This window comes from Felis catus, chromosome B2, assembly GCF_018350175.1.
Source record: "Felis catus isolate Fca126 chromosome B2, F.catus_Fca126_mat1.0, whole genome shotgun sequence".
Taxonomy (NCBI): Eukaryota; Metazoa; Chordata; class Mammalia; order Carnivora; family Felidae; genus Felis; species Felis catus.
In genome coordinates this window covers 62,451,933-62,466,508 of record NC_058372.1, presented here as the reverse complement: position 1 = coordinate 62,466,508, position 14,576 = coordinate 62,451,933, and the positions used below count along the sequence as shown (strand labels likewise).

Here is a 14,576-nt window from a genome sequence, read left to right as displayed (position 1 = left end):
TGTTAAGGGTTAAAATTAACTTTAAAGTTGCTCTCCTGCTAATGTCCAGACACATTACTGTCTCTTTTAGACAGCATAAAATTGATCAGGACAGAAAGATTCTTTTCCTAGATGTGCTATGCACTTGCTCTGTAACCTTGAATAAATGACTTTACTTCAAGGATTATAACAACTTATCCATTGCACAGAGGTGTTGTGAAGATTAATTAATTCATGTTTTTAAGGTGATTTGAGGATCTACTAATGAAAGATGCTATATAAATGCTAATTTTTATTATTCATTCCCACATCTATATATTCTCTTTCAGCTGTCTCCTAAAATGGTCACCCATAAGCAATTACTATTAAATTCTCTTAAAGAATGAGAATGAGGACCTGAATTTTCATTCTGAATCCTGAATTTTCTTCCTTTTCAAGATGTAAGCCTTGTGATCTCTAAGTCATTTAAATGTAGATCTTTTGGCTGAATCGCAGTTATATATGATGCTTATAGTTAGTAATAAGGATATGGAGATTTGGAAAAATTACAAACCGAACAAAGCAGCACTTGGAAATTCAGTCTATTGTTCAAGCACACACAACCTGTACAATCTCAAACCTGGAAGGGTTTTTAGGCTTTAGATGTAAAGCATTTTTATAATAAGCAAAATATTTTAATATAATTCCATTCTAACCCCTGTAGCACAATTTAAAGAGCCATTCCATATAGAAGACTCCATACGATCATTATGATTTTCAAGTAGTACATCAGAATTATGATTACTTAGGATGTTCTATTATTATATGCACACTCACAGAAAATCGTTTTGAAACTTTTGTGATTTTATATAAACATTATGTAGCTTGTGCTTATGTAGTCATTACTGTAGTAATGCTAGTCTCTGGGATACCAGTTAGACACAGAGAAATAGTAGCTATTCTGTTCATTGAGAAAGATGGAACGCTTTTGTCTAGTGGGAGCTCTTGCCACTCTAGAGTTAATTTGGCCTCACTGCCCCTATTCTTTTGGTTCTAAGGGATGGTTCTTCTCAGAAACCCCATTGTATTTAAGGTTGATCTAGAATCTAGGGATTTATTCTGATCCCATTCACTTTCCCATTTTAGTCTAGAAGTTCCTTGGTCCAGTTGGGGAAAAAAAATCTCAAAATCATACCACTCACCAAGTTACTCTAGCCTTACAGGATCTCTCTTCATGTTGATGTAGTAGAAGGAATGGCTTTGTGAGGAGTAGGGATGTATAATTGTCTCTGGGCACTTTTGAACACTAGAACATACAGTGCTCATCATATATCTGATGGAAAGGGGAAGCAACCAGTTCTAGTATCTTTCTCTAACTAGCGTCTTATGAAATGATCTAGAATATTAAAACAATTGGTAAGACATACAAAAGAATGCATGTATTGCATTATATGCTGAACACATGTAATAGATCAGCATTGTATACTGAACATATGTAATAGAATACATGTAGTTTACAGCAAAATTTCAAGACGCAAGATATAAAAGTCACTTATAAAACAGTGATATGATGCATGTCATAAAAAAGCAAGACACATTCCTTAGATCTTATTTGATTAACTGAAATAAATTATGAATGATACTGCTAACAGTTGACTACTCTGTACTTCACTTTATGAGCAAAAAAGAAGCTGAGGGGAATATGCTTTTTTTATAAAAGCCATGTGGTTGGACCTGAGAGTCCTGACTCTTAACCTGATCAATGTACATCCCTCCTGAGAGTTCACAATTTAAGATGAAAAGTTTTAGTGGTCATCATTATGCAGGAGCTAAGATCACAACATTTACTCTGAAAGATTTTGACCTAACATAATAATAGAGTTTATAATTAGTGTAATGGAAGACCCCACAGAAACATTCCAATTTTGGTATTTCTAATGGATGCTCTTATACAGAAAACCCAGATTTTGGTTTGAGTTTGTAATGCCATCCAGGAACTACTTCAACCACCAGAAGGATCTCCAGTACCTGACAAACATCAGGAGGATCTTCTATTTTTTCTATTGAGTGCTCTACTTGGTTCCCATTCTGAAAGAATTATGACTGATAGTTATCCTTTTAATTATAGAGGACTCCTTTTAAAAAATTTTTCTTACATTTATTTATTTTTTGAGAGACATAGAGAGACAGAGCACAAGTTGGGGAGGGGCAAAGAAAGAAGGAGACACAGAATCTGAAGCAGGCTCCAGGCTCTGAGCTGTCGGCCCAGAGCGCAACACGGGGCTCGAACTCACAAACCGTGAGATCATGACCTGAGGTGAAGTCAGACACTTAAGCAACTGAACCACCCAGGTGCCCCTAGAGGACTCCTTTTTTCTTTTCTTTTTTTTTTTTTAAATTTTTTCTCAACATTTATTTTTTAGGACAGAGAGAGACAGAGCATGAACGGGGGAGGGGCAGAGAGAGAGGGAGACACAGAATCAGAAACAGGCTCCAGGCTCTGAGCCATCAGCCCAGAGCCCGACGCGGGGCTCGAACTCACAGACCGCGAGATCGTGACCTGGCTGAAGTCGGACGCTTAACCGACTGCACCACCCAGGCGCCTCGTGGACTCTTTTTTAAAACGTGATCTTGAGAAAGGGCATTCTGATGTACTACTGGAAAAAAAATGTCTAGAATCTTAATCCCAACATGCCTAAAATATTTGTGTGATACATAACTGTAAGAGGTAATATGACTCTTTTCATGTGACTCAATCCAGTGTCACATGAATCAATTTATCAAATATCAACTGTTTAAAATATCAAGGAAAGGTTTATTCTGTTGCTTACCTCTAATGAACTCATTGATATCGTTGACCCAGTTTCACTTCTTGATAGTCCTGCATTATCATCCAACTCAGAGGCCATGAAATTCTTCACAGCTGTGCGAGGCTCAAAGGGCAAATTCTGCATATGTTCCTGGGGTGCAAGGTGTTGATCTAAGTTCATATTGAACTGGTCCATTACAGGGGGATTCATGTTGAATTCAGGATTCACTTTGTAGTGCAATAACCTTTCATGTGGCAAGGTTTCCATACCAATATTCATTTTGCTTTCCTCTTTCATTGATGGCTGGGTATTTACAGAACTTCTGGGCATCACAATATAGTCACTTTCCATCATTCTTTCTTGAGGATGGACTATATCCATATCAGCTCCTCTCAAATTGTCATCCGTACATAAGTACACAGTTCTTCGCAATTCACTGTTCTCTTTTTTCAAACACTGATTGCCCAGCTCATTCATACTCATGGGCATGTGCATACCCGTGGGTTGCTGGATAATGACTTTGGAAATGACGTTTCCAGGCAGTGTTGAATAGCTTAGCCCTTCAGGGTTTGTTCCCTTTTCTTCTTCATCATCATTTAGAGAAATCCTAGAGAGTGTTCCTGTTATTGTTGCTGCTCGGCAAGGACCAATATCCTTGTGAAGAACTATAAGTTAGGATATAAAAATTCAGAAAAGACAATGTGTTTTTATTTTTTCACTGCTGTATTTTGCTATCTCTCTACTAAATAATTTCCTTAGTAAACAAAAAAACAATATTTAAAAAACTGTGTATCTATTGTTTGTAGATGGTCCAGATTACTCAATCACTCTTCATTGATTCTGATAGGTAGTCCATAACTAAAACATATCGGAAAGTTGATTAACGGACTTTCAAAAATCTCAGTACCCTATTCTTACACAACTCTGCATAGCTTTTCAGGGAAAAGGCAGATTACCATGGAAGTTTCTCCATCAATCTACTGCAAAGAGTTTTATGAAATTATGGATATGTTCACATGAATTTGACTTTTTCTCAAGGCTTTTCCCCTAAAGAATTCTGCAAGTTCTATTCATTAAAATACTTCTTGAGAGAGGTAATCAATGAGAATTTCATCCTACTGCATCAAAAATTCCTCTAAAATTATGCATGTTGAAAATTAATGAGCATTTATCTATGAAGTCCATATGGTCAAGGTAGATACAGAGTTCAAAAGTATTTATCATCTTCAGTTCCATGTGGGAAAAAAAGAATTCCTTTACAAGATCAATCCATATGCTCGAATGCCCTTGAGGGGGTATTAAAATTGCCACTGACTTTAAGCAGGAAAAACTGTATGAGTCTCTGACAACTCTATTCAATTTTAAGCTTGAAAAATAATGACTTAGAAAAATTAAAAATGCATGCTAACTTGTACTAAGAGAGGGGAAAAATGAAACCAAACCAAGCCAAAATAAACCAACAAAAGTTTCAGAATTTCTGATTGAAATATATTTTAGTTTTTTTCTTTTGTTTCTATATAAGAAGAAAGTCATATATTATGAGTAATAGCAGCAGAATGACTTGAAGCACGCTTAGTTGTAAACGACTGTCAGTTTTGAGGTAGGAAAGAATGAAATTCTAAAAAAATTTTCTTGGTAATTTTGGCATTGAAAGCACACAGAACACAAATGCTGTTCTATGTACAAAGCAGAGCAATTGTCAATGAAAATGTCATTAGGCACAGATAACTATAAAATATTTGTTTTATTGTTTCCTCATGAAAAGTTTCAGATATACTGAATTTTACCCATTGTTATCCAATTTTCAAATAGCATCATAATTATGCATTAAAGCAGAGGTTGAAAACAGATCATGAATGTCTTTCCCCACTATAAAGAAGCCTTCAAAATTACTGCAAAATATGCATCATTCAAGAAAAAAAGCATCATTCATGTAATCTCTTTTATCTTTTGAGATACTGTATATAATTATTGTATTAGGTCTCTGTTTCAGACACTAAAAATCAAGTTAAACTTACATCTATATATTTTTTTAATGTTTTTTTTTTGAAGGAGAGAGAGAGAGAGAGAGAGAGAGAAACAGAGCATGAGCGGGGGAGGAGCAGAGAGAGAGGGAGACACAGAATTCGAAGCAGGCTCCAGGCTCTATGCTGTCAGCACTGAGCCCGATGCGGGGCTCGAACTCACGAACAGGGAGATCATGACCTGAGCTGAAGTCAGATGCTCAACTGATTGAGCCACCCAGGCGCCCCTATATATTTTTTATTAATCCACAATTTGGTTGTAACTTTTTGTATTTATTATATAAAAAGGTAGAATCATTTAGTTTTAAAAAGTTATTTCTAAACCTCTTAATAGATCAGTGATAAACTGTGGTTGCTAGGAACAATTTGCATAAAAACATTAATGGGCAAAGTATGTTAAATTAATAGAGTTAATGACATTCTAAATAAAATACTTTTACAAAAATATCTAAATTTTTAATCTTAACTATATGTAAAAATTAATCCAAAATTTATAGAAATACAATTTAAAGGCAGTTACAGGCACATGTCTTTTGACATTAAGGACATACAGATAATTTTATACTTTTATGAATATATTGTAAACTATAAGTGAAACTTTGGTACTGAATACTGATTTTATGATCTGTATTTGTACAAGCTACATTTAGTTTTGTATCAGTTAATACCATTTGTAGTTCTACTCACCACATTTTTATCAAATGACACAGCTATCTTTACTGAAAAATTATATATCTTAAATATTTGGGGAAAGATAATTCTTCTTATGAAATAGTGTCTACTCGATATGAAAGACAGGTCTTCCTCTTAGACTTACTTAAAATAGATATCCAAATTTTGGAGAAACATAAACAAATGCATACCACCTACACATACAGACATGATGTTGAAGGGATAGGACTTTGACGAGAAATTAACTAAGTTGTGAAAGGCAAAACCCAAACACGGCACAACAAAACAAAAAGCACCTAAATATTTTGCATTATCAGATATATATTCTATCTTTTGGGAAAGTGATTTCAACATAACTTAGAGAAAGATTACTCAGAGTCCATGAATTGAAACTTTAACATTAAATCTATTTGTACATGAACACAAACCTCTAGAAAAACTCAGAGGAAAGTTCCCGATGAGCTCAGTTAAAAAGGGCCCAGATAAAAAATGAAAACGTTACAAAAATATTTTCCAATAAAATAATGGTAGGAATACTAAATCCCAGAATGCAATGAAGTCTGGGGCTAAGGGGTAATTTAACAAAAGAGCAGGATGAATACTGATGAATGAGATCACAGCTTGGAGAGGATGGTCTAACACGGTGGTTTTGCAACTTCAGCATACATCAGAATACCTGGATGGCTTGTGAGAACACTGATTACTGTACCCCAGCACCCAGTAGGTCTGGGGTAGGGCCTAAAGTCTGCAATTCTAACAAGTTCCCAGATGATGCTAACACTGCTGGTCTGGGCAAAACTAATTGTTCCTATTTTGATTCTCTGTCAAAGAGAACTGTGAAGAGTACACCAAAAGAGACTGAAAGAAAACTAAACTAAAGGTAGGAAAGTAGGAATCCAATGAATACTTAATTATTTTAAATAAACTCGGGCTTCTGGACCCCTGACAGATCATGTGCCATCTTGGAACACAGATGTGGACCCTGGCACTATGGCTAGTGATCTTTGAGAAATTATGGAGGCGGATGGAGCAAAGGAGAATGTTTTATGAATTTTCCAAAAACAGAAATGGTAGACTTAGAAATCCAAACACCAGTAAGATTGTTTCTTAGCAATATTTTGTTAGATATTAAACAAGAAAGAATGATTCCTAATATCCTATCCCCAGGCCCACTATGTGCTCCCAAGTTATGACAGTTATTCTGCTCTGCTAGTACCATATTCTACATTGAGTATTTTCAGTAAATTCAGAACTGAGAATATGGGGGCACCTGGGTGGCTCAGCTGGTTAGGCATCTGATTCTTGATTTTGGCTTAGGTCATGGTCTCATGGTTCATGAGTTTGAGCCCCACGTCTAGCTCTGTGCTGAGAGTGCAGAGCCTGCTTGGGATTCTCTCTCCTTCTCTCTCTGCCCATCCCCTGCCTCTCATAAATAGCTAAATAAGCATTTAAAAAAATAAACGAGAGTATGAACTTAGTCTCTCATATTCTTGTGATTATAACAACTCTGTAATCTCTGAGCCTGCATAGATATTTAATGTTTATCAGTTGAGTCTGAAAAATATACTTAAAGGGAGTCAGTGTGGGGTAGGTGGGAGGTGCCCTACTGAACACAGCAGGGATCTACACTCTTCTCCCATCCAACTTTTTAATTGACAGTTTGAATAAACGTTCAGAAAATATTCTTATCAAACTTTCAATGGCCAAAAAATTTCAAATGGATAGAACGCTAACCTGAAACTAGCAAACAGAGATAAATGCAAGGCCAGATTTTTCTTCAAGGGAAAAAAACCCCAGAGCCTTTATATAATCCTATACTGGTATAGTTGTGACAACTACTATAAAAAGTCTTTGAGGTTTACATGACAAGTTGACAGTAGTAATATGCCAGTTGCTATGAAATAATATGCAAATGTAGATAACATTAATATAAGCAAAGAGCCAACTATGAGAAATGTTGAACAAGTGTGTACATTTGGGCACCATAATTTAAAAATTATTGACAAATTGGAGGCTATGTGGGGGACCATGCTTGCCGGTGAGGAATGCTATGAGGAATGAATGAGGAAACATGGTTTGTTTAGTCTGGAGACAAAGGACTTGGATTGGACTAAACAGTATTTGCTTTTAAACATCCAGATATTTAGATGAAGTAGATATCCAGTCTTATTCTAGAGAGCAGCACTAAAGTCAATGAATACAAGGTAAAATAAGGTATGTTATATATCCCAATATAAAGAAACTTTTGCAACAACTGGAATTATCCAAAAAATTAAACAAGTAGTTTCCTTTGAAACTCTTGAATCATCTACTCCTGGTGAGGGTTTAGCCACAGGCTGAGGATAGCCATCAGAGACCATGTCCATGGGACGGACCCTAGCGCTCTAAGGCAGAGACTGCTGCATGGTTTCTTCTGGGCCTTGCTAAGAATATAACAATAGCAGCAGTATGATCCACTCAAACACACACAATGTATTTGATCCTTGCAACAACCCATATTTCACAGATGATAGAACTGAGGCACAAAGAGGCTAACCTGGTCTTACACCTGACAACCAGTAAGCAGTGGAATGGAAGTGTTAGGTCTCTAAGTCAATGCTTTTCTCCTGTTGCTGTGCTTCCTAACTCTTAGTTTCTCAATCCTCATTCGCCCTTCACCCCCCACCCCTCCCTCTCCACCACATTCTGCTACTGAAATTTTTCCCTTTGGAAGATTCTCTATTCATCCGCAGTAATATGTGGTATGTAAACTGCAGCATTTTCTTTAAAATAAACATCATAAAAATGATTTAACATCCCTAATGATATTTTCAAAATCCAAATATTCTTACCTGATCGACAAGCAATGTCTACATCCTTTTCAAAGTCTGTCTGTAACAAGAAATAATAAGGTATAGAATCATCATTTGATGAAGACCTCAAGCGACTTACTAACTAGATTAACTGAAGTTTACAGATATCCGACTAGGCAGCACTAGATTATTATTTTGTGCAAAAAAAAATTCTCAAGGAATAATCAAATTGTGTTCAAGACTACTCCCTAGAGACCGAATGCTGAATAAAAGCAGTGGGAAAATGGCATACAAGTTTAATAAAGCAATACAATACCCACTGTCATCTTCAGTCAGGAGACTGACACCATATACAAAAGGATAGAATTTCAAGGCAATTCCTTAAACCACAATAAAAAAAGAATCGCACTATTACAAACATACTTAAATACATGTCTTTTTGTATTCTCAAAGTATTCACTTTGAATATATTGTTTATAATATAGTATCTTATAGTACAGCTTTGTCAAACCCTAGTAGTCAAACCAGGCTCTTCTCATGATCCATTTTCATTCAAATCGACAAAAGACTTTTAGGTTTAGGAACTAAAATGGAAGATTAAACAATACTAAGCTGGTCTACAACCTGCTAGGGTTCAGTTTCATCTCCGTATTTTCCTAAAACTTTTATTTTAAATAAATCATGTACTTTTTTTAAATGGTAAAATTAAATTAGCTCATCTTAATCAAGCTCTTCTGGTCATATACTGGATGATATTATTTAGAATTTTTTTAATATTTTAAATTAGAAATTTCAATATTTGTTTTTAACACAGAATTGATTATTCCTTCTCAAGTCTTAGCTACTAGTATATAGCTTACACTATTTTATGTTGCCTAATCCCAAAACATTCATAATAAATTAAATATATTGTAAAAGAAATCTCTAAGCCCTGATTTTAACAAATCATAGTTTAAATCTTATTTCTAAAAGATACCAAAGTGCCGATGCCTAAAGTACCCCTTAATCTCAATAGTTGGAGCCCATGTATAATGACAGCCCTTTTAGTGGAATTGTGGCTACCCTCTTCTATTTTAGGGCAGTGGTTCTAATCTTAGGCTGCATATTGGAACCACTGATATGTAGGTCCCACTCCAGAGATTCTGATTTCATTGATCTGAAGTGTGGATTCTAATACACAAACAAGGTCGAGAACCAGTGCTTTAAGACCAGAAGTGAAGGTCCACAGTATTCTGATCTGTAAACAAACATATTCCTGTGGACAAACTGTTATCCCTAATTTTGTGCATGGATGAGAGTACTCTGATGTTGCATGGAGACCCTATACTCAAGGCACCAAGGGGCCAATAACAGATCCTCTCCTCCTAAGCAATCCAGAGAGAATGGTTATCTGGTGTCTCTCAGTCTGTTAATGAACTAAAGCCAAAGTCACTCAAAATTTGTTTATGCCCTTCACAAATCATGACTTAATCAACCATCAGAAGAAAAATAAAAGCTCACCATTATTTGAGCATGCCCATTAGGAAAAGAACTTGAAGAATCAGCATTGATTGGATCCTGACAGTTTCTCAATCGGCATCTAAATGCATCCTGAACCTGTGGGGGTGAGGGAGAAACATCAATTTCCTTCTCTCTTGGCAATGACAAGATACTGTCTATATTGGCAATCAACTTAGAAGTTATCATTGTTTTATGATCTAATACCCATTTTGTTTACTTCTTAAGATGTATACTGGTATACCTGGACTTTATGCTAAGGAAATTGATCACTTGCCATAATCTATAGAGGGAAGCGCTGGGAAGTCCTCAGTTATCACAATGGCTGTGTCTGGCTGAACAGCAATTCTTGCCAGCGGGCAGATTTTATTTTCACTGTTACAAACAATGTGTGTGTCTTTCAAGGGGGATTTACTATTTGGTGTGGCATAATCTTCATAATAGCTTTAAACATTGTGAAAATGAGATTACTCAATGATCTTCAACTGGAATTGATTTGGGATTTTCCCATTATGTCTCATGTAAGGGATCCTACTGAGAAATGATTTCTCATCTCCCTTCAAGTACTATGTGCCCTGGTGTAAAAAGAAAACACAATGAAACAGAAAGATAACAAAAACACCTTGTCTCTGGTTGTTTAAGAAGAAGAAGAAGAAGAAGAAGAAGAAGAAGAAGAAGAAGATCACTTAGCAAAGCCAAACTTCCTTAACACCCATTCACAATTGGATTCTGAATCAAGAAACACATATCACAAGGAAATGTGAACATTAAATCCTTTATTAAACGAGTAAACGTGAATGGATGAATAAGAAACACACAAATCAATTGAGAGTTATTCTGATCATATGATGCCTTTGCATCAACAGGTCTTTTTTCCACTTCTGTGGCTCATTAGGCTCCTAACAAGCTATTGATAGACATTATCGCAGTTGCTTCTTATCCAAGTCAATGGCAAGGTCATTTTGTTCATATTTTGTTGTTTTGGCTTCACAGTATTGATATTCTCCCTCTAGTTTATTCTAATCTGTTTCGTTGGATTAAAAAACAAAGCAGAGATGATGTCACATATCCCCTGTGTGAGTAGCGCCATCACACAGACGACGAAAGTGAACACATAATAATCTTTACTTTTGAGAAGCACTGGCATAAAATATCCTGTCACTGTTTTACTGTGAGATGTGCATAGTATACATGTTGGCCAGAAGAAAACTGAGCCTATTAAGTTGTTTTCAGCAACTGAAAAGATTGTCATTACTGAAAGATTTGGAAAGTGACATAAGTTTAGTCACCACTGCAGACTCCTGGCCAACCGGTATATATGATGAGACCTTGTCTACCTTAGGTAGACACCTTAGGTTCTAATCCTGGTGATGTGATCACTCTTGCCATGAATTTAGGGAGTGGAGGATGAACTCAGTGCTCTTCGACCTCTTTTCTATCCTATGATTCTGATATCTTTTAATCTGAGATTTACTGGAAAAAAAGGATGAGAAGTTCCCTGATATAATTGAGCAAGATAATTTCTTCTTTGGTCTTTAAAACACATTGGTATAAGCATAGGCTCAGTGAAATCTACTCTCATCATCTTTTCCTGAAGAATTGGATAAATATTGAGAACTAAGTCGGACAGCTTCTCCCTTGACAGAGACAGGACATGGACAAAGTTAGATTCTTTGGATGCAAATGCTTTCAGGCTCCTCCTTTTTAGATTAAGAAGTAATATCTGTAGGTCCTAGAGTGACACACTAATAACAAAAAAATTGGTAATGTGTCTAGTGTTTGCCAGACGATCACTGTTTGCTACACAGAAATCTGCATTGGGAGAAAACACTAAGAAAGTATATTTGTCAGAAAAATAGGTACACGCTAATTTTCTGTTTGTGCCAGAGGCAACTGTTAAAGAAACACAATTTATAAAGGTAGATAAGTAATATGTTCAAAATATTGCCTTCCAGGAGCTTGTCACATGAAGATTTTTTTTTTCAAATCTATTTCTAAATACTGGCATATATAACATATGAGAGTGGCACTTGGTAATACCAACAGTAATTGAACTGGTACCCACTAACCACTCTCTATTTTCAGACCTTCAGAGTGTAGCTGCCAAGGATATTTTTGTCTGACAATGAAATATGGAAAAGCAACTTCTGTAAGTTTCTCTTCAAAATCCACTATCTGATCGTGTGAAGGAGATACAGAAGAAATCTTACTCTTTTTCATAACATACACATACAAAATCAATACTTTAAATTCCCCAGTTCCCAAATATGACAATGGATTAAGGGCATGTCTACTCTGGAGAATGATGTCAGCTTTGTGAATCAGTCAATGCTATTCAGAAGAAATATAAAACAGAAAAACATAAAAATTCTCCAGTAAATTCAAAGTCATTTTAGTGATCATATAAATGCCGTAATTTAAGTGCTAGACTCTCTGACACTTTTAGGGCTTCAGTTACTTCTAATTCAGAAAGCTCTGCAGGAGAAATTCACCTCGATTCCAAATGCTCTGTTCGATTTTTACAAAATTTTAAAAGTGCATTCAGGCGATCTAGATGAATTAGCCTTAAATATTTGTCCAACACTGTCAGGAAAGAATGATTAGGCTAGATTTCATAATGCATATTCCATGTCACAGAAAAGGGTGTTTTAGGCAAGACAGTAGCTGGGAAATGCATCTGCAGCTATTTGGAAACGTTTTGATAATTAATTGAATTTTCCATCAAGTAAACAAAATGACTTTTATCTTTGGTGAATCAATGTGAATTGAACTGTTGGGGAACAACTGGAATTGTTTAAAAAGCAAGACCACAAGAAATAGTATTAATTCTAGATAAGAAGGAAGCACAAAAAACAAAGACAGAATCTCTATCAGCCTATTCCAACCTGATATTGAACTCTTCTGTGCCAACTGTCATATTTACAGTGCTGGACATTGGTGTTTCTTGGCTTGTGATTAAGACTGAAGAAAAAAAATTGTTAGAAGATTCATAGATTTATTATTTAAGCTCTTTCACCTAACTTATCACTTTTCGTTGGGAACAAGCCACTTATTTTAGGTAACAACTTAATTAAAAATTTTTATGTAACTCTCACATCTTGCAATGTTATCGTTTTTTAAACTTACATAAGACAAGTAAATATAATTTTTAAGTAAACTTGCCATGAGTAATTAAACACTTGCCTTATTCTGGCACAATTAAAATCTAGTCTCCAAAATGTCCTCTCCTTATAATACTCTGCAATGGGTCTTTCGCCATAAGTGACAGCCAGAGGGTTAAAAAGTATCGGGGGAGTAGCAAAGAACAAGTATGTAAATAGCCTTGGAATATACAGGGCACTTTAAGGAAATCTGATGTCATGTTGTGGAATGAAAAAAGCATACCAAGAAACATCTTCAAAAACAAGATGAGGTAAAAAGAATATGCTATGGAGGCTGTCTTCTGAAAGTATCTACCAGAGGCACCACCAGAGTTGTCCCGGCTGGTTCCAGCTGGGGGCTGCTCTAAAAACTCCTGCAAAGCTATACGCCCATTTATTGTGGACGCATTCCTGGGTGAGACATGAATTCAAAGAAGTGTGCAGGGGTGTGTCTCACTTCCCTCGTCCCCCACAGGAGAGCGATCTGCTTCCTCTCAGGAGCAGCAAGCTGAGAGCCTCTCGGTTGGTCCTCACTCTGAAGGCAGTTGGCAGAGTGTCACTGTGAAAGCTGGTGCCAAATTTAGGGATTGCTGGGGAAGAGCACCGAGCGGTGTCTGGCAGCGTTGCAATTCAGAGAAGCCGCACAGGAAAGAGCTGCTCTGTTTGAAATGGGCTCTGTATTTAGCTACCAAGCAGCTCAGACCCCAAATCTCTACCTTTTAAGAAGTCAGTTTTACCTCCAGTTATTCCTCATTTCCCACTCCGGAGATCATTTTAAGACAAGAAAAGAAATTGAGTTACATTTTTATAATAATATTTGAGTGTGGTAGCTTAGGGGAGGAGGGAGTTTTTATGTACTCTGTATTTTTTTTTCTGAATCTGATGTTTATTATTGATTCATATTAAACAAATGACTCAGCTCTTTTTAATCATATTAAATTCCATGTAATTTAATCATTAGATTAACCAATAAGGTTCTTCTCAATTTCATGTGTATTATGCCAACCAACTGCCATAAGCGACACGAATGACTTCACGTTATGAAAGTATTACCTGACTTCTCTGAGAACAAAGGGAATAAAAAATGGTTTGTTGTTTGCTATACATAGAAGGAAAATAGGGACTTCAGTCCTAAATTTCAGTCCTGATGACTTCCTACTGTAATCTTTTAACAGCTAAAGATCACTTACTCTCAAAACTAGATTTTTTAGCTTTTTTGGTATCGGTTTTCGGCACAGCACAAGCTTCCCTAGAGGGCAAGTCACATATGTGATCTGAAAAACGGAACAGCATTTCTTTGGCATGTGAATGAGAAAAGGGGGGAGGAAGCTGTGTGTCAGATCCAACACCCCTACCTTCACAGAAGATACTTCATTTGAGCCTCTTGCCATCCACTTTGAGGCAGGACCTAAAATCCTAATTCACGACCTCCACACTTCCATTTATTTCAAGCCTCTATTCCAGACATACTTGACTTCCTGCCACCAGTTTAACAATGTTGCAGAGTTATGTTCCCCAGGGAAGTGGCAGGAGTGGGAAGTGGGATTTGCCTATCCACTTGGCCAGATACTCAGAAGAATTTTAGGTAAAGCAAGACATGGTTGGGTACCGCCTAGCAGACATGCCTGAGTTTGGCAATCTCTGCCATGAACTCTGTGTTTCAGTTTGTTCACTGATGCCATT

The 14,576-nt window shown here is 36.3% G+C and overlaps 1 protein-coding gene across 4 annotated transcripts in view; it reads right to left on the bottom strand.

Annotated features, from left to right (window-relative positions):
• The window catches only part of ADGRB3 (adhesion G protein-coupled receptor B3), a 728,500-nt gene that overhangs the window by 33,545 nt on the left and 680,379 nt on the right, over positions 1 to 14,576 (bottom strand). For all 4 annotated transcript variants that reach the window (XM_011282405.4, XM_011282404.4, XM_006931831.5 and 1 more), the window contains 3 exons: positions 9,757 to 9,852; positions 8,296 to 8,335; positions 2,790 to 3,433 (listed from right to left, as the gene is read on the bottom strand). In XM_011282405.4, coding sequence (XP_011280707.1) covers positions 2,790 to 3,433; positions 8,296 to 8,335; positions 9,757 to 9,852 — 780 coding nt within the window. The remainder of the gene's footprint in view (positions 1 to 2,789; positions 3,434 to 8,295; positions 8,336 to 9,756; positions 9,853 to 14,576) is intronic.